Genomic DNA, 27,707 nt, shown 5'->3' with positions numbered 1-27,707 from the left:
TTACTTATCACATTCCAAAATTATTTCAACGTTCTGGTTAATAGGTTGTCCAAAATGATTGCCGCTTTACAACTTAAATTTACCGCTCAATTGTTAAAAATAGTTTATTCTGTGAGTATTATTCTACCAAACTAACATGATCTGGTTCTAAACATTTAAAATTATTAGCGCATATCAGCATAACTGAACAACAGGGACACAATTTTTCTACTCATCTCATTGGAGGCCTATATGGAAAAAGCCCTTTTTGGGTGCTAAAAATAGACATCGTCCTATTTGCCATGTGGACTTATTAGCCGGGAAATACGGTATTTATAGCAGTCATTGTTACGATATCCAATAAATTGTCACAAGTTGTAAGAACTAGTCGATTTATTACAAAATAAAATCTGGCAAATAATTCTGATAACGATAGTTAAAAGTATCGATCTTTTATCGGGATGATTTTTTGTTGCGCAAAATAATCCAATCCATGACTGGTACCAGCATTCAAAATGTCATGCCGTATTAATTTAATTCTGTTCAACGCAACTAATGATTGTATCGACAATCTGTGGACATAAAATGTGTGGTAAACTGACCGATTTTATTAAATATTGATTCCTATTTTTATATTGATAAAATAATGAAAGTATTAATACCAAATACCACGGGTATTTGTGGACATGAAATACGTGGTAAACTGCCCAATTATAATTTCGGATTCGTATTTACAAAATAATTAAACTATTATAATTGTAAAATGCAACGGCGATCTGTGACCTTAAAATGTGTGGTAAACTGCCCGATTTACCAACATTTGAGTTATGATAATAGAATTAAATTAACACGGTAAGGCATTTTAAATAGTGGTATCGGTCATGGATTCGAATATTTTGCGCAGCACAAAATCATCTTAGTAAAAAGTCCATACTTTTAAATACAAACCAATGGCAACCATTATTCAAATTAGTCCCCAAGAGCGGGATAAAATATAAATTCTTTTTCCGACTTGTGACAATTTTTCGTGAGTACGAACATGAGAATCAAAAACTAAATATATTCGGCACAATATCACGGCAATCTGTGGACATAAATTGTGTAGCAAACTCGCGATTAATATTAATTTTTGATTCTTATTTTCGTATATACAAAATACAACGGCGATCTGTGGACTTAGAATGTGTGGTAAACTACCCGCTTATAAATAGTTTTTGATTCCTATTTTAATATTTATAAAATAATGAAAGTAATATTACTCAAACATACAGCGGCTATCTTCGGACTTAAAATGTGTGGACTGTGGTAAAGTTCCCGAATATAATTAATTTTTGATTCGTATTTTTGTACTCGCGAAAAAATTGTCACAAGTCGGAAAAATAACTCATACTTTATCCCGCTTTTTGGCAAATAATTTGGATAATGGTTGGTATTTAAAAGTATGGGCGTTTTACTAGGATGATTTTGTGTTGAGCATATATATTTAAATCCATTATCGATACCACTATTGCCGTATTAATTTAATTCTGTTAACATGACCCATGGTATATAAAATATATACTGCAATAATCTGCAAATATGAAATGCCTGGTAATATAGCTAGGTTGTAACTTGTAGATAGCAGTGTTATTCCAATGCTTATTGTATGGAAATTCCTACATACATTTAGATAAATAAGCTTCAATTAATGGATTTTATTTTCGAAGTATTCGAAATTTCATATTCGAAAAAAATAATTTCGAATGTATTCGAAATAGTGAACTATTCGGTTTTGGCCATCCCTGGCAACACTTCTATTAAATTCATAATACGCATTCGCAGTCTGCCTTATTACAAGGGAACATTCTGCATTCGCCAACGCCATGTCGTCCGGAGGCGTGCCCGTGCTTGATTCCTCGCTTTTCGCTCTAATGTACTATTGTGACATCATAAACCATCGCCCGCAAACGATTTTACGTCACTGAAGAATAAAGAGCGAGAGGCGGCGGAAAAATCGCCTCGGACTCTCGTGTACTGTGGATCCGAGTAATGACGTTTTTTACGGGAGTAATAGCTAGACTCGGGTAGGGCAAAATACGCGAGTCTAGACTAGAGTATGACTCGCGTACTCGCGTAGATTTGCAAGCCTGCTCACCCGATTTAAGCTATATGACAAATTATACGCAAAAAGTCTGAACCAATCAACGAACAGAACAAAGAATACAATCATACCTGAGGACTAATGATCGTCTCCACAGAAGCTTCAAGGTTAGTTTCAAATACATGAGCTTTGGTTAGTTTTTTATCCCAGTGAGCAGCGAGCCAAATCCTGGCAAGAGGACCCCGCTTACTCAATACAAAATGTGCATAAAACATTTTCTTCCACTTTTTCCTCCTCAAAGATGATATGTTATTGGACCTGGGCTATTTGGTGGCCATTTCTATACTATTATCTTAAATAAGAAACAAAACATTATTGAATGAGCATTTTACATATTGTAAAGACCGAATGAAGCAATCGGACAGGGAAAATAAAACAGAATAAAAACAGAACGTCTACAAATTTCAAGTTTTCCACGAGCAGTTATACAATCCATTTGATAAAATTGTATTTATTCTATTTAAGTTATACTACATACTATACTGCCCCAAGAATTGATACTGGGTGTCATAGTGTTGCAATTTCATTGACCAACTCAAATGAGTTCTCATTAATTTTGATCTATTTTAAAATATGCCATTATAAGACAATGAAATATTCAAAAACATACCAAGTTTATCTCAAACTACAGTGAGAATGGTGATACAATTTTATCTCAGAAATCTCAGTTTTTGATTAAAAATCAAGGCGCTAAGTTGTTGCTACATGATTTAGCGACATTATTTCAGAACTTCAAATAAAGAAAAAAAATTGAGACCTGATCGTCATTGCTAAGAGCATCCTAAAATCTGGGCAGAGATAGAAAAAATGAAGCAGCACATATTTAGCTCAACTATTTTCAATCCTGGAATTTAGATACTATAACAAAACGTTTTTTCCAAAATCAATTATAACAGATTAAAATATCCTAAATAATGAGCAGAGTTGGGAAAAACGCTCAGTTCAATATTAAACTTGAAAGGACAAGCATGATCATAGTGTAGCCTTTAGTTTGAGTTTATTGAGCAGATTTGTCTTATTACTACACACAGCACCATCGAGCATAGATTTATCGTTTTAATATTTTCAACGACGACGATGCCTACGGTCCCGCCTATCTTTTTGGGACGGTTTAACAAAAGCCCAATCTACTGACATCGTTTGGCCTAGTAAATCACTCCCATTCAATGCATCAAGAGCAGCCTGTGCTTCTTTAAAAGTCTCGAATTCCACGAGGGCATATCCTTTTAAATATCCGGTTCTTCTGTCAAGATTTAGATGTAAATTTTTTAATTCTCCATATTCTCCAAATTTATCGAACATGTCGTCTTCCGTTGCTTCCTCGTGCACGCCAGTAACGAATAAAATCCAGCCTTCAACCGATCGTTGAGGTCCAGGCCCATCTTGATCACTTTCCATTGCTTCATACTTGATTTCAGTTCTTTTTTCAGAATCCCCAATTCCACGACCTTTTCTGCGCTTCGCACGATCTTTCAATCTTTCAATTCCGACATCTCCTTCCTCATCTGCGGCGAATTCCTCTCCGCTTTCATGTAGATCTAGCACATCAGCCATTTCGATTGTTCCTTACACTAAATTATTATCACTTAAATTATGTTATGGCTGAGAAAATATCAAAAACAATGAGACATAAAGATATTATATATGATGAAAATCAACAAATACAATAAAAAATGTTGCAAGGGATAAATGAATTCAATTCAAGTATAAACATATATTTCGAAAACAACTTGGCAGTTTAACGGAAATGATTTTTCACCATCGTCTAGCAAGCACTAAACAAAAGAAATAGCTATTTGCATCTCACTTCTAGACATTTTAAGTTAGCTTTTTCTTTCCAGCATCTTCGGCCTTGCCTTGGGTGAAAATCAACAAATACAATAAAATAATGATGCAGAGAACTTAGATATTCAGCGAAGAACAAAGCAGCTCATTAGAATCAGTGTTCACCAGCACCCACCAAGCGCCAAAAGTGCAATTAACTGTAGCTCTTTACATCTCACGGTTTAAGACACAGTCAACTTGAATACACCTTTTTTATGAATGTGGTGGAGCAGTGGAAGTTGACAAAATAGCAAAATGTGAAATTACGAAGTGGAAACTTGCTCAAGAAAACACAGCTTCGAATCCGGAGCATTTGATTCTCAGAATATCAGGATGAATCATTTTAGTTAATTTATATTTATCATTTCTGAAAATATTGTTGCCTTGATACAAAATATTTTTGACTAGTAATCAAAATCTAAATATTAATACCCACTGGCAGTTATCAGATAATATAGAAAAATAATTACTAACAAACTGCCTATGAAAACTGGCAGTGAGTTTAGTTTTGAACATAAAAACATTTACGTTTGAATATTACCAGTGAGTAATTTTTAAAATTTCTCGGTGAAAATAAAAGCTATCGTTTCTTTTTATCTCTCTCTTCACGACATTTCGGACAAAACCATTTTCCTTTTGGTTTTGATGTTAAATTAACGCAACCAAAATGAAACCACTCGATGGGGCAATCTGGATTATCACATCCAATCATTTCACCATAAGAAACTTGGTGACAAAGACAATACGTTGGTTCATTTGGATCAACAGGCATATCTAGAACATCTGAACTCGAGTACGCAGATATTCCAGAGACGAGAGGTACAGAAGACAATGATTGATCTAGTCCGGATTTATGTTTCTTTTTGCTCGATTTTGATTCGTCCTCGGAGTTCGCGGCTCGTCCTTTCTTGCGACGCTTTTTATCTGAAGGACCGCTGTCTGTATCAGCTTTCGAAGTCCCAGCGACGTTTGAATCATGAATAGATTTCTCTTTCAAATCAGCTTCGAATCTTGCAAGATCCGAGTCTAATTTTCTGATATGTTTGTCAACCATTTCGTACGTTTGCATTGCAAGTTGAACCTTGTCATCAGCAAACTCACGACATTTAGCGTAAGAATTTTGAATTTTTTTGATACTCTCAACTCTGACATCTGGTGGTAGATTTTTTGCTTCTTCTACATAATCCATCGTTAGATTATCAATATCTACTTTTAATTCTTCTGATCTTTCATCAAGCTGACGCATAAGTTGGAAATTTCTTTGCAATTCAGCAGGTAATGTTTCCAGACTGTCAAGATACTGCTCCAGATACATTGCGGTAGCCATCTTTGATACTTTATATATTATTCTAGCTGATAATAAAATAAAATGATAAAGTTGAAAAAAAAAATTTATTGATAGTTATAAAAATACAAAACTACGCATAGAATGCAGATGCATCAGATCGTGCCATGCTCGTCTGTTGTCTCGATATTAAATTAAATCAAACGCAACGTGCCTCGTCAGTCACATGACCAAAATTGCAGTTTTTGCTAAAAACTCGACTTTTTTTTAAGAATCCAACGTTAATGTTTTTAGATTGCGCTTATATTTATTTAGTTTTGTTGCACAGTGCGTGTTTGGAGGCCTAGACTGTCTTGAAAAGAAGGAGTTTGTACTCATTGTTTAAATTGATTTTTAATGTGGAGGCTATTCTTGGAATTAAGGAACTGTGTCGTACTGGTAATTCATCTATAATTCTTCAAATACGAAACTCTGCATGAAAAAAGAGATACCATAATCGAATAATATATGATATTTATTCCGAAATGAAATATATTCTCAATCACTAAATTGAATGACGTTGAACAAATGAATTTATACTCCAGTATTCATCTCCATAAATTTGTGAAAATTGAATCTGGGACGGTGAATCAGTTGCAAAATAATTCAGTGATTGTGATACATCAGTACAGATTGAATTGATTTCCTATTTTTTACAATATTGTAATGTCAGACCATCGACTCTTGTATGCCAGTATGGGTAAATTGGGTCTCGTGTAGTTTCACGTCATAGAGCTTGTCAAATACTCGTACGATCGCCCGAAATGGCATCGGCGCCGACGATAAAGAACTGACTAACGTCAGCGATCTCTCTCCTAACAGTCGTTTGCGCGTCTTGGATGACAGTCCGCATAATTTGAAGGGCTCTATTACGTCACTGTGACGTCGTGGTGACGTAATTTTTGGATGGTGTGGTCAGGTGGCAGTACAGCACACTATCCAAATTTCAAGAATTTCCCTCCATTTGGCTCAATAAAACAAACACTCTATGTGTCTCACAAACGAGGAGCGTCTGGGACCATGTCAGATGCTTCATATCGTGCCATGCTTGTCTCAATAAAAATCTAAATTAATCGTGACCGTCAGATGACCAAAATTACCGTTTTTTGCTAAAAACTCTCGAATGCTACGGTAAAAAATTTTTTCCTTCGGAAAATCGGATTATTTTTTTCCCAGGAATTCAATGATGACGTTACTAAAGTGCGCTTTTTTGTAGTATTTCGCGCAACTTCATTATACTGTAATATTACCGATATTGAGGGACAACAATGTCCAAACGTCTCCCAAAGAAGGGGCGTCTGATCATCTGTAAAATGGGTTTCTCTGAAACGGGACACTGTCACCCGATTTGTATAGCGTGCCGTACTGGGTGGGGGTTAGGATTGACATGTGAAAAAATTGTTATGCTACGCCTGCTAGAAGTACGTTAGGTACGAAACTACACCAGACCCGGTAAATTAACATAAATATTTTAATTATGTTGAACCCAACCATTTGGTTTTTGTGTATCGCAGTATCGATTAGTTTAAACGAATTGGAAATCAAAATACTGAAATGAGTATTTTCCCAAAATAACCCACAATGTCAACCATTGCTGCATTAGTTCTTCTCGACCCCCAGACTTCATACAGTTTATATGCTGATTTCAATTTTACTTTTTTACATTCCATGCATTCGGACAGTTTTATAGAATTGATTCAAAATTTCGCCGAAAGCTTGAAAAACAGAAATAGTCTATGTACGGTACGGTACCGGGCCATACGGGTACGGTATTTGCTATGGCAGTATGGGAGTCAGCATGACAGGCAGAATAACAAAAGTTTTCTAACTAAACATTTCAAATTATTTCAGAATAACTGAATACTGAAATAACGGAACCGGAATTATAAAATGCTGGAATGCGGGTACCGGTGCCGGTACCGTACCTAACTTTAAAATTTTCTGAATTTTGTGACTGAGCTACATAAACTACAATTTTAAAAAATCAAGATACACACCACAGCGTGGAAATGTAAATTCAGTAAACAGACAAAAACCACCTGTCCATCATAATCATACGGAGTATTGAGAATAAAATAAAGAAATAAAAAATTTTCCTTCCCGCCTGCAGGCACAAATAGACGATGAGCAAATTTTAAATCATCACACACGCGGCCTACTTACGCCACCTTGCGACAAATCGTATATTGTATGATTGGTTGAAATTAGTAGTATATATTTACGTATGATTGGTTGAAATTTAAAATTTTTATGGGATTTTCACTCAACAGTTCCAATATTTTTTGGAATTAGAAAAATTTAAAATTGTACGTACATAACTGAATATTTCAAATATACACATATTCATGTCCCTGTCCGTCTGCGGTCTGATGGCTCTTGAAGACAATCTCTAGAAATATATATTACCGTAGGTATTTAATTCGACAAAATTATACGGTGCTCATCGGTAGTTCCGAGAATAAAAATCCAGATCTTTTTAATACGATATTAGAACCTCGGGTGTGGCTGCTCGATTCCCTCGCTTTGAGAGAGAGAATTTATTATTTCGTCAACCAGAAAACACATAATATAAAATATAATAATAACAAAATAAGTGAAACAAAAGTTTTCGGTATGACTGGGAGGTAACGATACGACCAGTTACGGTCATCTGAGTTAGTTACCATCCAATACAACACATGAATAAATACATAAATTGACACAGGTTCTTTTTTATTTAACTCTCAGTTTATAGAGAACTATTTACACTATTTACAAAACGAGGATAAATCTGATTAGAACGAGGATAAATTTTGGATTCATCTAATCAGGGTTGGGAATTTATTGTGAAAAATGACACATTTATAACAGTAACATAATGTGGTTTTTGTTTTAAGTTAATTTAATGGTAGAAAAAGAGGAGTGCGTTTCCGAAATAGATACTTAATTCTAAATGAGCCTATATATGAGAATCAATCAGTACATCATTTTAACACTATGAAAAAATAAAATAAAAAAATACTACTCCAATAATACATAAATAGACATATGCAAATTTAAGCAGATATGATTTATTAAAGACAAATATGAGACAGTTACAATAGTCCAGAAACCATTTCAATTCTTGCAATAATTCATAGTCTATCCCAAACGTAAACTTTGGTGGTAGTAGTATAAAAAAATGGTCAAATCTATCAAGATATCGCATATCGATGAATTTTAATCACACTCACAGTTAATTAAATAATCCATAACAACCGTTTAACAGTAATTGAAAATGTAATTATATTAAGGAGCATCATATGAATTTCAAAAGTCACTTAGCGGAGCAGTTTTGGGTTACTAGGGTGGTATAACACCAGACCTAATGTTGTGCATAGATAGGATAGCAGAAAATGAATGGAAATGTTTGCAGAATGATAAATGATAATACATGAGATATATATAAATCAGTGGATTAATTTGGTAACCCCCAAACGTAAACTTTGGTGGTAGGAGTATCAAAAATTTCCAAATTTATTAATTTATTGCAATATCGATAAATGTTAATCACACTCACAGTTGATTAAATAAACCATAAGAACCACATAAGGGTAATTGAAACAGTAATTATGTAATATCAGCCTAATGTTGTGCATAGGTGGGATATCAGCGACTTCGATTCCTCAGTGAAATTTTATGATAATCTCGCTTTTTTCTGAATGTTATATGCGATTGTTTATTGCTGGTTGGAAAAAAATAAATTTCACTTGACGCACAGACAGAACGGGAGATCATCAAGACTGTTATCATAGCGTGCTTCTTATTTGCAAAGTTTCAAAAGCCCAAAGAGCACTTTTATTAGGATAGAAGTTCATATTTATCCCGAAGAAGAAGAAAGTGGCGAGACTACTTTTTCATTATTCGCATGACAAGCATATTGCTTGGGACGATGCGCCTACCGTCGATAGCTTTGAGTACTTCATACAACTTTTCAGAATTCTTCAGTCATTTTTGCTAATTTTTTTCTGGTTAGGAATTTTCTGGGGTTAATGAGGTTCAAAAAATCATACACGCATATTTGGCCTACTTGCTTCTTATCTTCATTCCTTTCTTCCGGTAACTCAGTCCTAATACCCTGACTTCGGTCAGATGACCTAACTTTTTCGATTTGGTGACACGTTTTCCAAGTAAGCTAGTCTATTTTGCCTATATGACACGAATAAAATTATATGCGTGCCTAGGGTTGCCAACTATGAAAATTCTCAATAAAGAACATAGATTACCATCATCATTTATTTTGTAACTTACAGGAAAGAACAATATAAAACAATGAAATACAAATTATATACAAGCTAAAAAGATATATATACTAAAAAATCTCCATTTGTTTTTCATTTAATGTTTATTTAACATTGACCCTGCATTCAAGCTGCATTCTGTGAACAGTTTAGTGCTTTGAATCGTGTCAAATTTTTTTTTGAATGAGTGCAACTTCATCAAATAGGTCAAACATATTCAAATTAAGTTTGTTTTTTAGCTTCAAATGCTCTACAATTTTTACAAGGGTCTGATATTTTGGAGAAAGATTATCCAAAAGTGATAATTTTCCAAATGTTAAATTTTCATCGGAGTCAAATCTTTTTTCCAAATACGTTATCGCAGAGTTGAGAAATAATCTAAAATCTTAGATACCAATTATACGTAGAATTTTCAGTTATTGAACTAGAATTTACTCAAATCTTGGAGTGTTGCCACTTGCCATCTTCGGAAAATTAATGTAAAATATTTGAAATTGTTAATAAAATTGGTATTTCTTGGCTATTGGCTATTTGTGCCGTACCAAAGCGAAATTAAAAAGAATAATTAAAAGCTTGCAAATACAGAAACGGAGGCGATTAAAGAACGAAACAATATCAAACACAGTACTATAACTATCGGGCAAAACGACGTTGGAAAAAATAAAGGACAATTATCATCTTAAAAAGGACAAGGACAAAAATCTCAAATAAAGGATTGTCCTTTGAAATGAAGGACGGTTGGCACCCTATGCGTGCCTATGAACGATAAAAAAAAATAAAGATAAAGTAAGAAAAAAAGAAGAAAAGAAAGCAAACAAAGATTAGATTAATCCCTAAAACCATGCAATTTCTGAATGAAGTATTCAAAATAGAACAGTTATCGCTCGCACACAACTTGAATTGCCGAACATCTGATATCCGAAGTATTTCTACGGATGACGCCTAATTAGCAACAAGATGAAGATGATAGTATTTTCACAAAACAAAATTAGCACTTTTTTCAGTCAGACTTCGAGAGTTTAAACTTGCTCATCTTTTTGTTGAAGACTACCTGTCACTCTGCTCTGATAAATTAATAGATTCGCTAGCTTCAAATTTCACAGAAACAAGTCGATTGTGATGATGCTACAATTATGACATGTATAGCGCCGGTAACAAATCCAGACCTGCTGGTAAGAAATTATATTTGCCGTTAATCATCGATGAAAAATCAAAATCCAGCTATCACTCACTGTATGAGACTATAATAAAGAAAGTATATATATATATGGAGTTGTACAAATTCAAACATAATTCTACATTGCCCAATAACTGGCCTGCTACAAGCATCAAGCGGTGCTGCTTCAAATTCGATGCACTCGCTGGCATCGACTGTGTCAGGGATTGTGCCGCTTCATATCGAATAATCCCGCCAGATTAGCAACGAAACCTTAATCATCATTCTAATTACACTGCCATTATAATACGGTCTAAATACAAACTTAAAGACTCAGGCAGGCATGCCAACGGAAAATCTACATAATGGAGTGGTCAGAGTGGGCGACGGTTGTAAAATCTCGCACATCGGGGCCAGTGCGTCACGCCACACAACTCAGAAAGAAATAGAAAGAGCGACCAAGAAATAAGACAAGATATATAATAAATCACGCGAGGCATGTAAGTTTTTTAATTGCATGTGCGGTTTTTCGATATATATATATACAATGAAATATTGAGGCTGCTTATAAGAACCACAGGAGATAATTATCCATCGGTTGGACGAGTCTTCCAGTCAACTTACATTAGAAAAGTTTGAAAATATAAATCTGATACAGTCAACGCCACCACTTCCTGCGTATCAGAAATTTGGGGTGAAAGTGTAAACACGTCTCCTGAAAATACTTCAACTGTACGTCCTTGGCGACCCCGATACCGAGTCTTTCAAAACTTTAGGTGTGGAGAGACTTAATAGGATTCGTACAGAACATTTTGAACAAGTTCTGGTGGATTTACTTCTTTCGCTAAATTTTCGTTCAACTTAACCTCAGAATAAACGTTAATTCCATCTTCGGGATTATCTATCTCGCCATTTTGTGCGTCAGATGTCGATGTAACAGACTTTGTCCGAACATACCTAAAAAAATATAGAAAGAGCTTCAAACGAGTAGACATAATTGCAAAGCTATTTAAAAACTCCCATACCACAAATATTGGGCGCGATGGCTGAGCAGTTGAACGTTAAATCGTTAGACCAGGGGTTTGCAACATTTTTTGTCAGTGAGCCATATGACCAACTTCAGTCAACCAGCTGGGCCACACAAAAAGAGAGTGCGACTATCACTTAGCCTTGCAATACTGGAAGCACATGGCAAAATGACGAAAGATTCAATGCAACGGAAAGAGCAAAATAACATTATGTATTTTTAACCATGTGAGAGCCTTTTTCAAGATTAACTGTCGGATTTAAATAAATCCGAGTATTGACAAGGGTCACACAAATATAACAGCTGTGGTGCGTTCATTTAAGCCATTTGCTGAGATCGCCGAACTCTAACGTCGAAAACAGAAATTATTCAATAACGAGTCCGCGGCCAGTGCGAATCCCCTGAATCTCACCACTGGATACATACCTGAAGTATCCAACACAAATCGCTATGCACGAGAGGATAAGAATAATGCTGAGTATGGCAATGGCAATTATGAATGGTAGATACGATCCTGAGATATTTTTTGTATTATCGGATATTGGCTTGTTTTGTGAATTGGTGATTTCTCCTCCGACCGCTGGAAAATAAATCGAAACTTTACTTTAGATTTTTAAACATCAAGCATAGCGAAGTCAAATTTATACGTGAAGGCAGAGCTCATTTAAATGTGCCACGCTTTCATAAACAAATAACTGGTTCAACTAATTCCATATATAGCCGACATGGACTGGTAACCGGACGAGAGGCCGTGGTTCGCTATATCATTAAGTCGTCTTATCGCCTTTTCTTTCTCCCTGGGATGAATATGTAAATCCTATCCCAAGTAATGCGCGTCAAATATGCAGATGGATTTTGCTCGGATTTGTTGATAATTGGCTAATTATAAAATTCGTCATGTTTTTCGAGTAGAAGAGAAAATTCAATTAGACGTGGCTCGAACCTATTGTGCGTTCACTGGTTCAGGTATGCTTTGAAAATAGCAAACAAAGCCAGTTTATCGCTCCAAATTTCGCTGCAATTGTATGAAGCGATTTCGATGACCGTATATGGGTCGCATCGTTACAATCCACTCATATACCGAGAACTGTAATATATGTTGTCGTTTTTTATTATTATTATTTGTATATATCGCCATTACGTTTTCTGGTTGACGAATAAAGGAATTCTCTCTCTCTCATTATCACACAACCATACTCGGGATAAAAACCAGCAAACCCACGCCCACAGATTGAACTTGAACAATTACTGATTGAAAAACGACAAACCTGTTTGCGATATATTGAGCACCGACTTCACAGCAAAATTGAAATGGACAATCTTTACGTTACTATCGCTGGCACAGTAAAAATGAGACTTACCTTTATTGCTTAAGGTAGATGTCAAGACAGGTACTGATGTATTTGCAGTGGGTTTCAAGCTAACGCCAGACTTCGGTAAATACGTGTTCGCTTCGTTCTTTTCTGTTATTGATGTTGCGCTCGTTTCAATTTCTAACGTAGGAGTTGTTGGAACAGGCGCTGATAAAATTAGGAATATAAGATATAGACAATGAACAAATCAATAAATCAATCAATTTTCTTTTGGTCACTCTGAAAGAAACAAAACAACAACGAACGAACAAACAAAATGCAGAGGACCTGGAAAACGGGCATAACTTATTGAAAAAGTTAAAAACGTACAAGTACGTTCCCATCTACACAAAAACAGACAAAAGAACACACTAAAATAAAGACATGATGTAAAATCGGGCAATACCTTTTGAATCAATTTTAAAATGTGAGAAACTGATCAAAAGAAGATCATGGCAATAATTTATACAAACTAGAATTTAAAAAAGTACGAAAAAGTTGTGGCTGCGGTCCTTATGTGGCGATTACAAATCAAATTGATCGTTCAATGAACTTTTATTACTTAACAAACATAAATCACGAATAAATGAACTATGTATGTGAGAAAGTTGATGATGATACTGACTTGTCCTTTTACAGCGAACAAATCTGTAATGCAGGTCGAACCTTTTCTCCATTCCCGCCAAGTCTAAATTCCCGACCAATAATGTGATTTTTTCAGGCAGTTGTTGTACCTTATGCGATCGGAAATGACTACAGTTCATCGAATCTGGTGTTGTATTTTGGCATCTTGCGTTACCAGTCTTCCTGTATACGTGGCATCGTTTGGGTTCATCATTCTCGCATAACGGTGGATTAAATCCTGAATAAACTTCGTTGATATTGATTGTTAGAAATGAGTTCTTGATATATTTTGCTTTGCACATTTATAAATTTTTTTGTGGTGGCATTTGAAATGTATTTATGTAAACCATAGAATAATGTTAATATCATAGAAATGTGGAATGCAAACAAGCGCGATAAAGGTTCGTTACTGCTGCCAATATTTATATTATACTTGTTTCCTTGTATTTGCGCAATTGTATTAGGTCGATCGGTATGGTAAACACAATCAAAAGTATAAATGTTAAATAAATTGTTAGAGAGGCGGTTCACTGTACTGCTTGCCGCTATTTCGCCAGCTGCAGTTTATTTATCTGCTAAACCGAGCTTAACTGCCATGAGTGATTTTTTTTATTATTTCGAAGAAAAATCAGGCAGAGTTGACCTTTTGTCTTTCGTCCTTCGACCTACATATTAACAACCTTCAAAGGGCATAAAAAACACATTAACGATCATCACAAAATTGAGTTTTATTCGAATGCAGCAATTTTTATTTGTGTAAGTGCGCCGTGAATTTTTTCCCTGATGATTTGGCGCCGCACGAACACAAAGTTTGGGACCCGCTGGCTTAGAGTAATTGGGTATGAGCCAGATTTTGATGTAAAAAAAACGTGAGCAGTACTGACACACTGAAGAGAACCTGCAAGTTCAAGATCAGTTTTTGGCCAATTTAGAGTTAAGGTCTTTATATAGAACAGTGGTTCTCCAACCTTTCCACCCGCGCCCCATTTTAGAAATTGTCAAATATCGCGCCCCACCTTACAAATAAAAAGCTAAGAATAAGCTACAAATAACAGATAGTAAGGCGAAAGTATGTTTTATTTAAAAAACACGTTAAAAAATGTAGATGAAACGTAAATACCCAAAAAAAGAAATGTAAATATCCGAAATGAGACGGGCAAGATCAAATCTAACAAGTATTTTTATTCAACTTCACCCCACCCCTCTCAAAATTGTCTACGCCCCCTTGTGCGGCGCGCCTCATCGTTTGAGAACCACTGATATAGATGGAAACTTCCCGCAAATATTGCAAGAATTACTTATAAAACTTTTCTTACCACCGATTTGGATCTTCCCATAACACCTTTTATCTGGTTTTTGCAGTTGTATCCTTGTTATCTGCAAGGTCAGCAAAAATTCCTCATTCGAGACCCATGGCAGAGTCCAGACACAATTGTCATTTTTATCCGCACCGTGATAGCTTATTGTCCCTTTCAGACTTTGCCGTTGTAGATCGTTGGGACAGATTGAATAAACAACTCCTGTATGAATTTTGAAAAGAAACATGATTGCAATGCTGTTCATATCGGACGGAAATGTGTGTTTGGATATGCGGATTTATTACATTAGGCTTAGAGCAATGGTCTGCAAAGTGCGGGTCAAATTTTTTATGGCCCTCGAACGACCTCACTTTTAAAGTATAAAACAAAAATATTGTACGGTGTTTGTTTTATAGTAACTAGAGTAGACAAAAGCACATTGTATATCGTTTACTTGCTGAACGTGCCTGTCGTTAGTTGCATAACAAAGAAATAGGATTTGAGACCGTGGGACTGGCAACGTTTTTGCACGGATCGCATTCAAAAAATTTCTTAATTGTTTCCTAAGACCATATCTTAAATTTGATTTACGGGGCTATGCATGTATATATTTTCCCTGTCAGATAGAAAACACGAAAGAAGCTAGACAAGGGGCGGACAAGGATTTCTTATTTTTCCAAGGGCCGCGTTCAAAAAAAATTTTTTGCAAAGAGCCGCAGTGAGAAAAATACTCAAATTTTTCAAAAGACCATATCATAAAGTTACTTTTAGTTTAGTTTATTTAGTGAGATTTTTAACGAAATATATATAAGATGCACGTTTGATTTATTACCTTAGGCAGGGACGGACAATATTTTTTGCACGGACCGCATTCAGAAAATCTTTAGTAATTAATTACCAGTTAATCATGAAAAGAATTATTTCAATTCGACTGATGCATTTAATGTCTTTTATCGACCAATTCATATTCATCGTAATTATAAATGAATTCTGAATATAAATCTAAACTTTGTTAGTAGTTGTAAGAAATCCTCATCGCCTACTCCAAAAGCATGAAAAAGACCGCACAGAGTGCTTTGACAGGCGTGGTTTGTCCATCCTTGTCCAGAAGTCAATTTGGGTATTGGTAATTACCCAGAAAGTCAAAAAGAAGCGAGAATCAAGAAGGAAGAACAAGCTGACAATTGATAAGTATATTAACCGCACATGTACAAAAATTTGCGTTTTTTGAAAATTCACGTCTTAAAAAATATTGCCGAATTGCCATTTAAAAAGGGTTGAATCAAGACCCAATCGAAAAAAAGTAGTTTTTTAAACTTTTCAGGTATAGTGGAACCCTAATGAAACATTTTAGACATTTAGAGGCTCTAGGAGCGAGCCCCTGAGCAATTGATTATTCATAAAATATGCCAATCAAACAAATGTGTTACACCTGTAGGTCTTTCACGGAAAACTAGCAAAACGCGCTTATTACACATATCATAATATAGACTTCCGGATTTAAATATAAACTCGCGAACTTATGCACTGTACTAGCGGCATACTGTACTTCGCGTAACCCAGTTTAAAAACCACTGGATTAGGAAGTGGATGCGTTATTCACCAAATATTGCATCAACAAAATTGGCTTCTTCGAACTATGCATCATTTTATTGTTTGCGGTAAGTACCTAACTATCAACCAGGAATATACTGTGGTATATGGTAGCCTACTGTTATTGTTACGTGATATGAGTTATCGTGACTTGCTCAGCCGGTTATTCGAATTATGAGTCGTACTCGTATACTATTTGAATCATGCGTGCTGATTAAGTACATCAAATTAGGCATGTGGCTCGTAATCTTTACAACCAAACAGTTCCAAGAAATGACATAGGCAAGTAAATATTTTTCTAACAACATACGTCGAACAAAAGAATCACATCTCGGAAAAATGACAGAATTCGGAAACTGCGGCAGAATTCGGAAATAGGTGTCGCTGCTCCATAACCAACGTTGGTTTTGTTTTTTTTCCTAGTTTTTGTTCGCATCAAGTATATTTTTATTTTGGTGAGAATATACTGAGAACATACTACTGACTGACGGCTGATTATTACTGTAATTTAGAAGTATATAGTCGTGGTAAAATTACTTTAAACTATTTTTGTCGATTTCATTTATCAATTTATGATTACACTCACCTGAGGAACATATTATTACCGTGAACAACCGGAGGGATTCCATTTCACCTCTTCCAAAACTTGCCTATTTAATATTATTTTTTCAATATTGCTGCTTAAGATAAAAACAATTGAGAGAAATGACAAAAATATAATATATATATTCTTCGACAGGGGGTAAAAAGAAAAAAAAATCAGGCAAAATGAACGCTTAGAGGTATAGATATGTGAATAATATAGCAACGAGATTATTAAGAAACTTCTTTTATTGCATCATAATCGTTATGCTTAATGATTGGGGTATGGTTAAAATGGTTACCGTCACATCGCTGTGTCCCCTTGTGGGGCAGAATACAAGAGCGTAACCAGCCCAAAATCATTTTTCGGGAGGCCATTTTTTTTGTATAATGACTTAATACGACGTTTACGCGTGCCTTTTACTCTGAACAAAGAGCTAGATAAACGCAGCCAATGTTATCTAACAATATCCTAAAGCAGTGGTTGCCAATCTTTTCAGAGTTGGGACCCACTATTTATTACCACAGCTTGTGGCGACCCATTTAACTTTAATAAATTAATAAAATCAAATGTCGGGGAAATACGGTGAGAAGTGCTATACAGTGTACAAAACTGCTATGCGTAAAAAAGACACACGGTCATTCTTTGTGTAGCAAATTTTTGTTCTTTTGAGAAGATCGTAAAAAGGGAACTTTGACAAATTATAATTTAAATTCATTTCAATTTCTTTTGTTTTTTTGAAGATTCACGTATTATTTTACGTATTATTCACGTATACCGATCCTAATAATCAGTATAATTAATCAAAGCTTCCTACATCATTTCATGACCCACTAAGATTCCTTTTGCGACCCACCAGTGGGACGCGACCCATAGTTTGTAGTTTGTAATGGAACCAAAAACAAGAGAGCTATGCTCAAATATGCGAACACGGATGGCAAAACTAAATATTTTATGAACAATTCCCCGAAAATCATATGCGGTAACTTACCAGTAGCCGTATCGGAAACCGAACAACTCGGCTACACAGGGTACCGGTGACGGTTCTACAGGTACTGTCGTATCTTTTCAAGGCCATGTGACGATGATCCATTAATTCTTCGTGATTCATTTTCCATTCAACGACATAACACACAAATATATATATATATATAAATTAGGTTTACGTTGAGACAACATGATAAATCCCCAAAAAATAACTCGTATTTTTATGGTGCCGCTCATTTCATGTCCAGATTTCCTGAATTCAGTAATCAGTATTTTATCACCAAACTGAAAATACACTTTGTATGAACAACATAAAGAGAAGTACGTAAAAATGGCAATCTGTAGTGAAGGAGGCGCGAAAAAAAACAATACTGGTTATCGAGCACCGATGATTAGTTCAAAGGTAATTATGCAGAAGGAGAAAAAACTCGAACAGTAGATGTTCGAAAACGTATACGTCGAAGTGCCTAATACGTTAAATATAAAAATCGAACCCAATTTGCTGAACCCTCAAATATATTTAAAGTAATATTGAAAGCTATTTTCTGATTTCAACAGGAAACATCTTTCAAAGCTGCTTAACACATGTGATCGTACGTTTCCGAACTCATTCTATCTTTAGTGTATGCGATTCTAAATTCTACGCCTGGTGAATTGCTCAGCCGGATGAAAATTTGGTTTGGTAAAAAATATTTGGTTGAATTTTTATCAAGCAGTTTACCAATGTCGACAAACGCATAAACAATGTTCAAGACTTTTGTGCGCTTTCGTGTTGTTCTGCCTACTTTTAATCATTGCATTGGTGTCGTCCGTGCTATCGCTATAGAAAATACAAACTTACTTATTCATGTTGAATTTGCTCCAACAAAATAACTCTCCAATCTACGATGGTTTGAAAATCAGATAGTATAGAAATCGGTTAATAAAACTATATGTTTCTAGGATTATTACTCCGACATTACGGTTGTCCCGAAGCCTGGCAGACAGACCCGTAGTAGTATATATATATTTACGGACAGACGTTTTGCATCACGTTTGATTAAACATGGCGACAATGGGAATTGTTTCAAACATTATTGCGTCACCATAGAGTGGGTATGAGTTATGCCGCGTATGCTCTTTCGAAACATACTGTCACGTCATGTTTAAAATTCCAGTTGCTTTGTTATAAGTTGTAACACCACGATTTCAATGCTTATTTTGAATCGAATCGAAGCTTTTTCCAGCCGTTCGATAACACTGTTGTCGCATGAGAATAAATTAGAGCAGCAATAAAAATAGAATCTGTTTTCTTAAATAGAATCTGTTTTCTAAGCAGAGGGGAAACACAAATACCAGAATAAGATTTAGATGCGAAAGAAATTGATAGATTACTTTCATTGCGACTCTTGTACTTAACCATTCTTGCACTTTTGAGCTTGTAGCACGAGTCCTGATATCACGATATCGTCATCAGGATAGAAATAATTCATTCGAAAAACGCTGTTTGTCGCTGTCACAAAAGCCATCAATATGCAAGGTTTTGTAGAGAGAGCGCACTTGTTGCAAGAAATGCATTGGGCGAAGAAGATATGGATAGAATGATAGTCATACAAGATGGAAGTCATAGAAGCTGGAGACCTTTACGAAATTGATCATGTTGTGTCTAGAAATCTAACTTTCGGTTTTCACGTCCTTGAATTAAAAAAATTATATTAAGCCTCAGCATAGTTACTGTCTATATGGCGCCAAACACGGATGCCATACAGTGCTTTTGATAATAGAATTTATTCCATAACTATAAGCCATAGGTTGTGGAGAACCGACGAAACAGAAACCCATTATCAGTTCAGTTCGATATAGGAATAGTTAATCACTCTATTTGTTTCATGTATATGCACGGTATCCGGTGCTGAATGAAGCAATAACTGACCAGAAGTATAGCGTATCTCACCCTGTGACATCGAGAAATATTATGCATATAATATATATAAATATTTCCCGTGTATTCAGGCGTAGGAATGAGGATCATATGAATTCTCACGCCTTTTCCAATACCATTTTGCTCTATTTTCGAATAGTTTACTGGAAACCGGACCCGAACGATTCCGGGCTTTCTATCAAATGGGCGCCTATATACGTTGTTGAATAACTTTGGCAGCGAAGTATGTCTGTAGAGAGATTCTTTAGCAGCGTTTCCCAAACTATGGGTCGCGACCCACTGGTGGGTTGCAAAAGGAATCTCAGTGGGTTGTGAAAAGATGTAGAAAGCTTTGATTAATTATACTGATTATTAGGATCGGTATACGTAAATAATACGTAAATCTTCAAAAAAAATAAATTAAATTGAATTTAAATTATAATTTGTCAAAGTTCCCTTTTTACAATCTTCTCAAAAGAACAAAAATTTGCTACACAAAGAATGACCGTGTGTCTTTTTTACGCATAGCAGTTTTGTACACTGTATAGCACTTCTCACCGTATTTCCCCGACATTTGATTTTATTAATTTATTAAAGTTAAATGGGTCGCCACAAGCTGTGGTAATAAATAGTGGGTCCCAACTCTGAAAAGATTGGCAACCACTGCTTTAGGATATTGTTAGATACCATAGGCTGCGTTTATCTAGCTCTTTGTTCAGAGTAGTAAAAGGCACGCGTAAACGTCGTATTAAGTCATTATATCAAAAAAAATTGGCCTCCCGAAAAATGATTTTGGGCTGATTACGCTCTTGTATTCTGCCCCACAAGAGGAAATCAGCGATGTGACGGTAAGAATTTTTAACTATACCCCAACCATTGAGCATAACGATTATGATGCAATAAAAGAAGTTTCTTAATAATCTCGTTGCTATATTATTCACATATCTATACCTCCAAGCGTTCATTTTGCCTGAATTTTTTTTTTACTTCCTGTCGAAGAATATATTATATTTTTGTCATTCTCTCAATTGTTTTTATCTTAAGCAGCAATATTGAAAAAATATTATTAAATAAGCAAGTTTTGGAAGAAGTACAATGGAATCCCTCTGGTTGTTCACGGTAATAATATGTTCCTCAGGTGAGTGTAATCATAATCATAAATTAACAAATGAAATCGACAAAAATAGTTTAAGGTAATTTTACCACGACTATATACTTCTAAATTACAGTAATAATCAGCCGTCAGTCAGTAGTATATTCCTCACCAAAACTAGAAAACACTTGATGCGAACAAAAACTAGGAAAAACAACCTAAAAATGACATTTCACGATGAAGGGTGACGCGAAAAACCAAAGATGGTTATGGAGCAGCGACACCTGTTTCCGAATTCTGCCGCAGTTTCCGAATTCTGTCATTTTTCCGAGATGTGATTCTTTTGTTCGACGTATGTTGTTAGAAAAATATTTACTTGTCTATGTCATTTCTTGGAACTGTTTGGTTGTAAAGATTACGAGCCACATGCCTAATTTGATGTACTTAGTCAGCACGTATGATTCAAATAGTATACGAGTACGACTCACAATTCGAAGAACCGGTTGAGCAAGTCACGATAACTCATATAACGTATATACAATAACAGTAGGCTACCATATACCGCTGTTAATAACTGGTTGATAGGTATGTACTCACTGCAAACAATAAAATGATGCCTATTTTGAAGAAGCCAATTTCTTATATATATATATATATGCACTATTCGGTGAATCACGATTGGCACTGTGACGAAAGTATCCTTATTTTAACGCCAGGGCCAACCTTTTTCGTTAAATTCCCCCTTTTCCTATTTTGAATTTAGACAAGTGTAGCGTAGACAATTTTTAGGGGCCGCGAAGCTAATTAAAAATAAATATTTTTTAGACTTGACCTTATTTTGAATATTTACGCTCCATCCACGTATTTTCTACGTGTTTTCCGCCTTACTGTCTGTCATTTGTAGAATGTTGTTGGCTGATTATTATTGAGGTGGGCACGAGATATGACGAATTCTAAAAAGAGGGGGCGGCTTGAAAAGTTTGAGTTTGAAACCACTGCTTTAACAGGATCCTTAGCTTACATGCACGAGTCCCCTTCTGTTTTTGTATAAATAAGTAAGCATAAATCTTGGCATTCAATCCATTCTGCTCAAGACAATAATGACCTGGTGCAAGATACCCTTTTACTAACCCCTTCATCTGGGATTAGGTATTGTTAGTTCTGTTAAATATTTATACTTAACACTTTATACTTAACAACCCGCAATCGACGAACGTTTGAGCGTGCCATCAAGATAATAATAAATTCGCGTATTCAAACACGCATTTGCGTCCAATATGAACGGTATTGTAGTAATCTTTCTTTTTAAAATTCATGTAGAACTCGTTCATTCATTCTGTTCTAATGACCGACCACAGCATAAACAAAGCATCGTCCCCGTAGTCGGTGGACTGGAAGTTAGGGGGACGATTACATATAGTGGAGCGGACCTAAATGACAGTTGTGTTTGGACTATACCATCAGTTTCGAATGAAGAATTTTTGCTGGCGTTACAAATAACAAGGATAAATATGCAAAGACCAGATAAAACGTGTTATGGGGAAATACAAATCGGAGGTGAGAAATTTAATACTTAATTTTGTGTCCTGTTCACGATTTGAATAGTTTACAATGTGTCTGTATATATATATATATATTACAGTAAGACTAAATAAACCAGATATATTAGTGATACTACACCCAGATAACATTTATTGCACTTATTCAATTGCTCATTTTTATGACAACAAATACACTGCGCAAATTTGGGTACCCCTGAAGTATGCGTACTAAGATGGCGGACACCGGAACGTAGTATGTGTACCATGTTAAGATTAGGCCATAATTTCAGTTACAAATACTACGGTAGTCACTTGGCTAGTCCCCGAACTCGTAGTAGAACTAAAATAAGGAAAATTGGGATCAAATTATGGTCTAACTCTAACTTGGTACACATACTACGTTCCGGTGTCCGCCATCTTGATACGCATACTTCATGAGTACCCAAATTTCAAATGACACCATGTGGAAAATTTATGATTTTGCAAAGCAGCAATAGATCGTCAATTCATTTCAAACGCTCAATATCATCAAAGTTTATTCAGAACTTAATCCACCGTTATGCAAGGATGATGAACCAACACGATGCCACGTATACAGGAAGGCTGGTAACGCAAGATGCCAAAATACAACACCAGATTCGATGAACTGCCCCGGTTTCCGATCTCATAAAGTACAACAACTGCCTAAAAAAATCAGATTATTGGTCGGGAATTTAGACTTGGCGCAAATACAGAAATCGTTCGACCTGAATTACAGATTTATTCCCTGTAAAAGGATAAGTTAGTATCATTATTGCTTATTTCATCTGGTCCTACGTTTCTCAGTCGGGAATTGCTCCCCAGGGAGGAAGTTTGTCGTTCTTGAGGAAAAATTTTGGTACTCCCGAAATATGTAAACCGAGATAGCGGACACCGGAACATAGTATGTGTACAAGGTTAGGATTAGGCCATAATTTCAGGTACAAATACTACGGGAATCGCCAAGCTTGTCCCCGAACTCGTAATAGAACTAAAATATAGAAAAATGGAATAAAATTATAGCCTAACTCTAACCTGGTACACATACTACGTTCCGGTGTCCGCCATCTTAGTTCCCATACTTCGAGAGTACCCGAAATTCCACTACCTCATTTCGGAAATCGAAGTACTGTTGTGTACTTGCTTCATAGCTTGTTGTTTTCCCCACGGGCTAGATTTGTGATTAGCATGTCACAATTGTTTTCTCGTAATTGCTCCTTGCTTTCACCTGTCTGCGTGCTTGTTATTCATTCCCATGTAAAGTATCTAGCGTTAAGCTGTGTTATACTGACGAATATAAACTGTAATATTTCTGTCTACTGGTATTTTGGTAATACCCAAGACATGACAAGTACCGTATTATTCACCTAACATTGCTTACTAGAAATATAGAATATTAGAGATTAAAACAAAGATAGGATCAGCAAATGGGAAGGGAAGCCGCCACTTCAACTGTGGATAATACATTGCCTCTTTCTTATATACCCCCCTTTGTTTCCCAATAAGCGTATGGCTAGAACGCATGATATCAATTCATTGATATCATTCAATTTTTTGTATCTATGTTTTACATTCACTTGCTTATTTAAACGTAGTCTTTTATGCCTTGGAAATAAATAAAAACTTTTTCAGTTTGAATTTTGCAGAATTCGCGCTAGCGCTAATATTTAACTTTAATTTTATCAGCGACTGTTTCAACAACTTCTACGTTAGAAATTGAAACGAGCGCAACATCAATAACAGAGGAGCGGGCAGAGGACTCATATTCATCGACGCCAGGCGTTAGCTTGAAATTAACTGCAAATACATCAGTATCTGTCTTGATATCTACATTAAGCAATAAAGGTAAGTCTCATTTCTTAACCCATATCCTTTCACAATTGTAGTTTTGTTGTGAAGTCAGTTCTCAATATCATATCTTACCCAGGTTTGTTGTTTTTAATCAGTAATTGTTTTAAGTATTTTTACTTATTACTTAATTTAATTATACTGTGAGGGAAAAAACAATATATTATATGATATCGATGAATATCCTTCGCAATTTTAAAAAATTTGGGATTTTATGGACACCCTATATAAATTAATATCATTATATTTGAAAATATGGAATATATAGTTGCAAATTACCATTAAAAATCATCGCGCTGCTGATTACCCATCGTTGGTTTGCAGGTTTTTATCCTGAGTATGGTTGTATGTGAGAGTAGAAAGAGAATTTATTATTTTCGCCTAACCAGAAAACGTGATGACTATACAAATAATAACATTAAAAAAAAAACATTTATTAGTACTGTTATTAGTAACATTTATCAGTCAAGTCCATGCTTCCGAAAACAAACAATATAACTAATCCCATACCCGACTTGGAATGGTAATCGGACGAGAGGCCGTGGTACGCCATATGGATAAGCCGTCTTATCGGCTTTCCTCTCCCCCGGGATAAATATGTAAATACTGTTTTCAGTATTTGACTGCATGGGTGGTAACGATACGACCCATATACGGCCATCATGCAATTGCAGCAAAATTTTGGTATGATAAACTGGTTTAGTTAGGTATTTTCCGAGCATACCTGAACCGGTAAACGCACGATAGGTTTGAGCCACGTCTAATTGAATTTCCTCTTCTACTCGGAAAACATGACGAGTTTTATAATTAGCCAATTATCAACAAATCATTACTTGATAATTACCGAGCGAAATCCATCTGCATATTTGACGCGCATTACTTGGGATAGGATTTACATATTTATCCCCGGGAAGAAGGAAAAGGCGATAAGACGACTTAGTGATATAGCGAACCACAGCCTCTCGTCCGGTGACCAGTCTATGTCGGGTATATATATGGAATTAGTTGAACCATTTATTTGTTTATGGAAGCGTAGCACAATTAAATGAGCTCTGCTTTCACGTATAAATTTGACTTCTCTATGCTCGATGTTCAAAAATCTAAAGTAAAGTTTCGATTTATTTTCCAGCAGTCGGAGGAGAAATCACCAATTCACAAAACAAGCCAATATCCGATAATACAAAAAATATCTCAGGATCGTATCTACCATTCATAATTGCCATTGCTATACTCAGCATTATTCTTGTCCTCGCGTGCATAGCGATTTGTGTTGGATACTTCAGGTATGTATCCAATGGTGAGATCAGGGGATTCGCACTGGCCGCGAACCCGTTATTGAATAATTTCTGTTTTCGACGTTAGAGTTCGGCGATCTCAGCAAATGGCTTACATGAACGCACCACAGCTGTTATATTTGTGTGACCCTCGTCAATACTCGGATTTATTCAAATCCGACAGTTAATCTTGAAAAAGGCTCTCACATGGTTAAAAATACATAATGTTATTTTGCTCTTTCCGTTGCATTGAATCTTTCGTCGTTTTGCACTGTGCTTTCAATATTGCAAGGCTAAGTGATAGTCGCACTCTCTTTTTGTGTGGCCCAGCTGGTTGACTGAAGTTGGTCATATGGCTCACTGACAAAAAATGTTGCAAACCCCTGGTCTAACGATTTAACGTTCAACTGCTCAGCCATCGCGCCCAATATTTGCGATACGGAAGTTTTTAAATAGCTTTGCAATTTTGTCGACTCGTTTGAAGCTCTTTCTATATTTTTTCAGGTATGTTCGGACAAAGCCTGTTGCATCGACATCTGACGCACAAAATGGCGAGATAGATAATCCTGAAAATGAAATTAACGTTTATTCTGAGGTTAAGTTGAACGACAATTTAGCGAAAGAAGTAAAGTCACCAGAACTTGTTCAAAATGTTCTTTACGAATCCTATTAAGTCTCTCCACATCTAAAGTTTCGAAAGACTTGGCATCGGGGTCGCCAAGGACGTACCGTTGAAGTATTTTCAGGAGACGTTTTTACACTTTCACTCCAAGTCTCTGATACGCAGGAAGTGGTGGGGTTGAATGTATCAGATTTATAGTTTCAAATTTTAATATCTATTGTTCAACTTATTCTCAGAAACGTTAACCTATAAGTGCCGATACAGCACTACCTCGCAATAATATACGGAGGATTCCCTAATTCTAATAAAAAACAAGGTTTATTATTGCATTGCAGCGTCATCTTCGGGTGATGCTGTTCTCCGGGGGCGTAGCCAAAAATTTTCAAAGGGGGGGGGGGGGGGGGGGAGGGGGGGTTATAAAATTTATTCTCTTTGCCAAGTTAGATCGAAAGAGCTAGCGGGTCCGATCGAACGCTGGAATACGCGTGCTTTTAGTAGTCTTGGAGTCTAAAAAACATTTCAAGCCACGGAAAATTACTATCTATGATACAAAAAGGGCTACACCACTGCTGTTCTCGCATAAAAACGTTTCGCGCTGTGCAAATTTTGTAGCCATAAGTTTTAAGTTATTTTAAGTGGACCGAATAGTCATTTCGCGGTTATCCTGCCTTTCGGCACACAAATTTTGTCATATTTCTTGTTTTCATTTTGTTATGCTTTGCCGGAATGGCTAATAAAAACAATTTGATTGATTTTCCAAATGTAAGTTGACTGGAAGACTGGTCCAACCGGCGGATAATTATTTCCTGAGGTTCTTATATACAGCTTCAAAATTTCATTGTATATCGAAAGGACGCAAATGCATCTAAAAACCTAAATGCCTTGTATTAGATGTTTATGTCTATCTTGTCTTATTTCTTCGCTCATTCTATTTCTTTCTGAGTCGTGTGGCGTCATGAACTGGCCCCGATGTACGAGATTTCGTTTTACAACCGTCGCCCACCCTGATCATTCTATTATGCAGATTTACTGCTATTTGTTTGTATTTAGATTGTATTATAATGGTAGGGTAATTAGAATGATGATTAAGGCATCTTTTTTTTGTTAGTCTGGCGGGATTATTCGATATGAAGCGGCACAATCCATGACACAGTCATTGCCAGCGAGTGCATCAACTTTAAAGCAGCACCGCTTGATGCTTGTAGCTAGAGTTGCCAACTATGAAAAGTCTCAATAAAGGACATAGATTACCGTCATCATTTATT

At 35.8% G+C, this 27,707-nt stretch overlaps 6 protein-coding genes across 6 annotated transcripts in view; 2 read left to right on the top strand and 4 right to left on the bottom strand.

The window, feature by feature from the left end:
* LOC120336855 (double-strand-break repair protein rad21 homolog) overlaps nucleotides 1-27,707 on the bottom strand; it is a 120,314-nt gene that overhangs the window by 16,009 nt on the left and 76,598 nt on the right. Inside the window, exon 2 of the mRNA XM_039404622.2 lies at nucleotides 2,191-2,367. Within this exon, the coding sequence (XP_039260556.2) occupies nucleotides 2,191-2,334 (144 nt within the window). The 5' untranslated portion in view covers nucleotides 2,335-2,367. The remainder of the gene's footprint in view (nucleotides 1-2,190; nucleotides 2,368-27,707) is intronic.
* On the bottom strand, nucleotides 2,408-3,794 carry LOC120336858 (RNA-binding protein 8A-like). Its single transcript, XM_039404624.2, has one exon. It carries the CDS (start codon nucleotides 3,671-3,673, stop codon nucleotides 3,185-3,187), a length of 489 nt encoding a protein of 162 aa, XP_039260558.1. The 5' UTR covers nucleotides 3,674-3,794; the 3' UTR covers nucleotides 2,408-3,184.
* LOC120336856 (inhibitor of growth protein 5-like) lies at nucleotides 3,722-5,313 on the bottom strand. The gene has a single exon (XM_039404623.2). The coding sequence runs from the start codon at nucleotides 5,268-5,270 to the stop codon at nucleotides 4,524-4,526; it is 747 nt and encodes a 248-aa protein (XP_039260557.1). The 5' UTR covers nucleotides 5,271-5,313; the 3' UTR covers nucleotides 3,722-4,523.
* On the bottom strand, nucleotides 10,265-17,255 carry LOC120336283 (uncharacterized). The gene is made up of 6 exons (XM_078109901.1): nucleotides 17,163-17,255; nucleotides 15,002-15,205; nucleotides 13,687-13,932; nucleotides 13,071-13,229; nucleotides 12,136-12,289; nucleotides 10,265-11,639 (listed from the first exon to the last, which is right to left on the bottom strand). The coding sequence occupies exons 1-6, from the start codon at nucleotides 17,203-17,205 to the stop codon at nucleotides 11,471-11,473; spliced, it is 975 nt and encodes a 324-aa protein (XP_077966027.1). The 5' UTR covers nucleotides 17,206-17,255; the 3' UTR covers nucleotides 10,265-11,470.
* LOC120336360 (octanoyl-[acyl-carrier-protein]:protein N-octanoyltransferase LIPT2, mitochondrial-like) overlaps nucleotides 19,389-27,707 on the top strand; it is a 140,883-nt gene continuing 132,564 nt past the window's right edge. Inside the window, exon 1 of the mRNA XM_078110084.1 lies at nucleotides 19,389-19,398. The gene's annotated coding sequence lies outside the window, so the exon portion shown is untranslated. The remainder of the gene's footprint in view (nucleotides 19,399-27,707) is intronic.
* LOC120336023 (uncharacterized) lies at nucleotides 22,528-26,780 on the top strand. Its single transcript, XM_078119091.1, has 5 exons — nucleotides 22,528-22,696; nucleotides 23,224-23,460; nucleotides 24,385-24,543; nucleotides 25,676-25,829; nucleotides 26,325-26,780. Exons 1-5 carry the CDS (start codon nucleotides 22,651-22,653, stop codon nucleotides 26,491-26,493), a joined length of 765 nt encoding a protein of 254 aa, XP_077975217.1. The 5' UTR covers nucleotides 22,528-22,650; the 3' UTR covers nucleotides 26,494-26,780.

Source organism: Styela clava, chromosome 2 (assembly GCF_964204865.1).
Source record: "Styela clava chromosome 2, kaStyClav1.hap1.2, whole genome shotgun sequence".
Taxonomy (NCBI): Eukaryota; Metazoa; Chordata; class Ascidiacea; order Stolidobranchia; family Styelidae; genus Styela; species Styela clava.
Note: the sequence above shows the minus strand (reverse complement) of the source record. Positions and strands in the feature narration are given on the sequence as shown.

Coding starts and splice junctions, on each gene's coding strand:
- LOC120336858 (XM_039404624.2), bottom strand. CDS start 3,673: ATGGCTGATGTGCTAGATCTACATGAAAGCGGAGAGGAATTCGCCGCA.
- LOC120336856 (XM_039404623.2), bottom strand. CDS start 5,270: ATGGCTACCGCAATGTATCTGGAGCAGTATCTTGACAGTCTGGAAACA.
- LOC120336283 (XM_078109901.1), bottom strand. CDS start 17,205: ATGGAATCCCTCCGGTTGTTCACGGTAATAATATGTTCCTCAG. Junction 13,230..13,686: donor TGTTCGCTGTAAAAGGACAA/GTCAGTATCATC, acceptor TAATTTTATCAG/CGCCTGTTCCAACAACTCCT. Junction 12,290..13,070: donor ATCTACCTTAAGCAATAAAG/GTAAGTCTCATT, acceptor TTTATTTTCCAG/CGGTCGGAGGAGAAATCACC.
- LOC120336023 (XM_078119091.1), top strand. CDS start 22,651: ATGCAAAGACCAGATAAAACGTGTTATGGGGAAATACAAATCGGAG. Junction 22,697..23,223: donor TGGGGAAATACAAATCGGAG/GTGAGAAATTTA, acceptor AAGTTTATTCAG/AACTTAATCCACCGTTATGC. Junction 25,830..26,324: donor ATTTGTGTTGGATACTTCAG/GTATGTATCCAA, acceptor ATATTTTTTCAG/GTATGTTCGGACAAAGCCTG.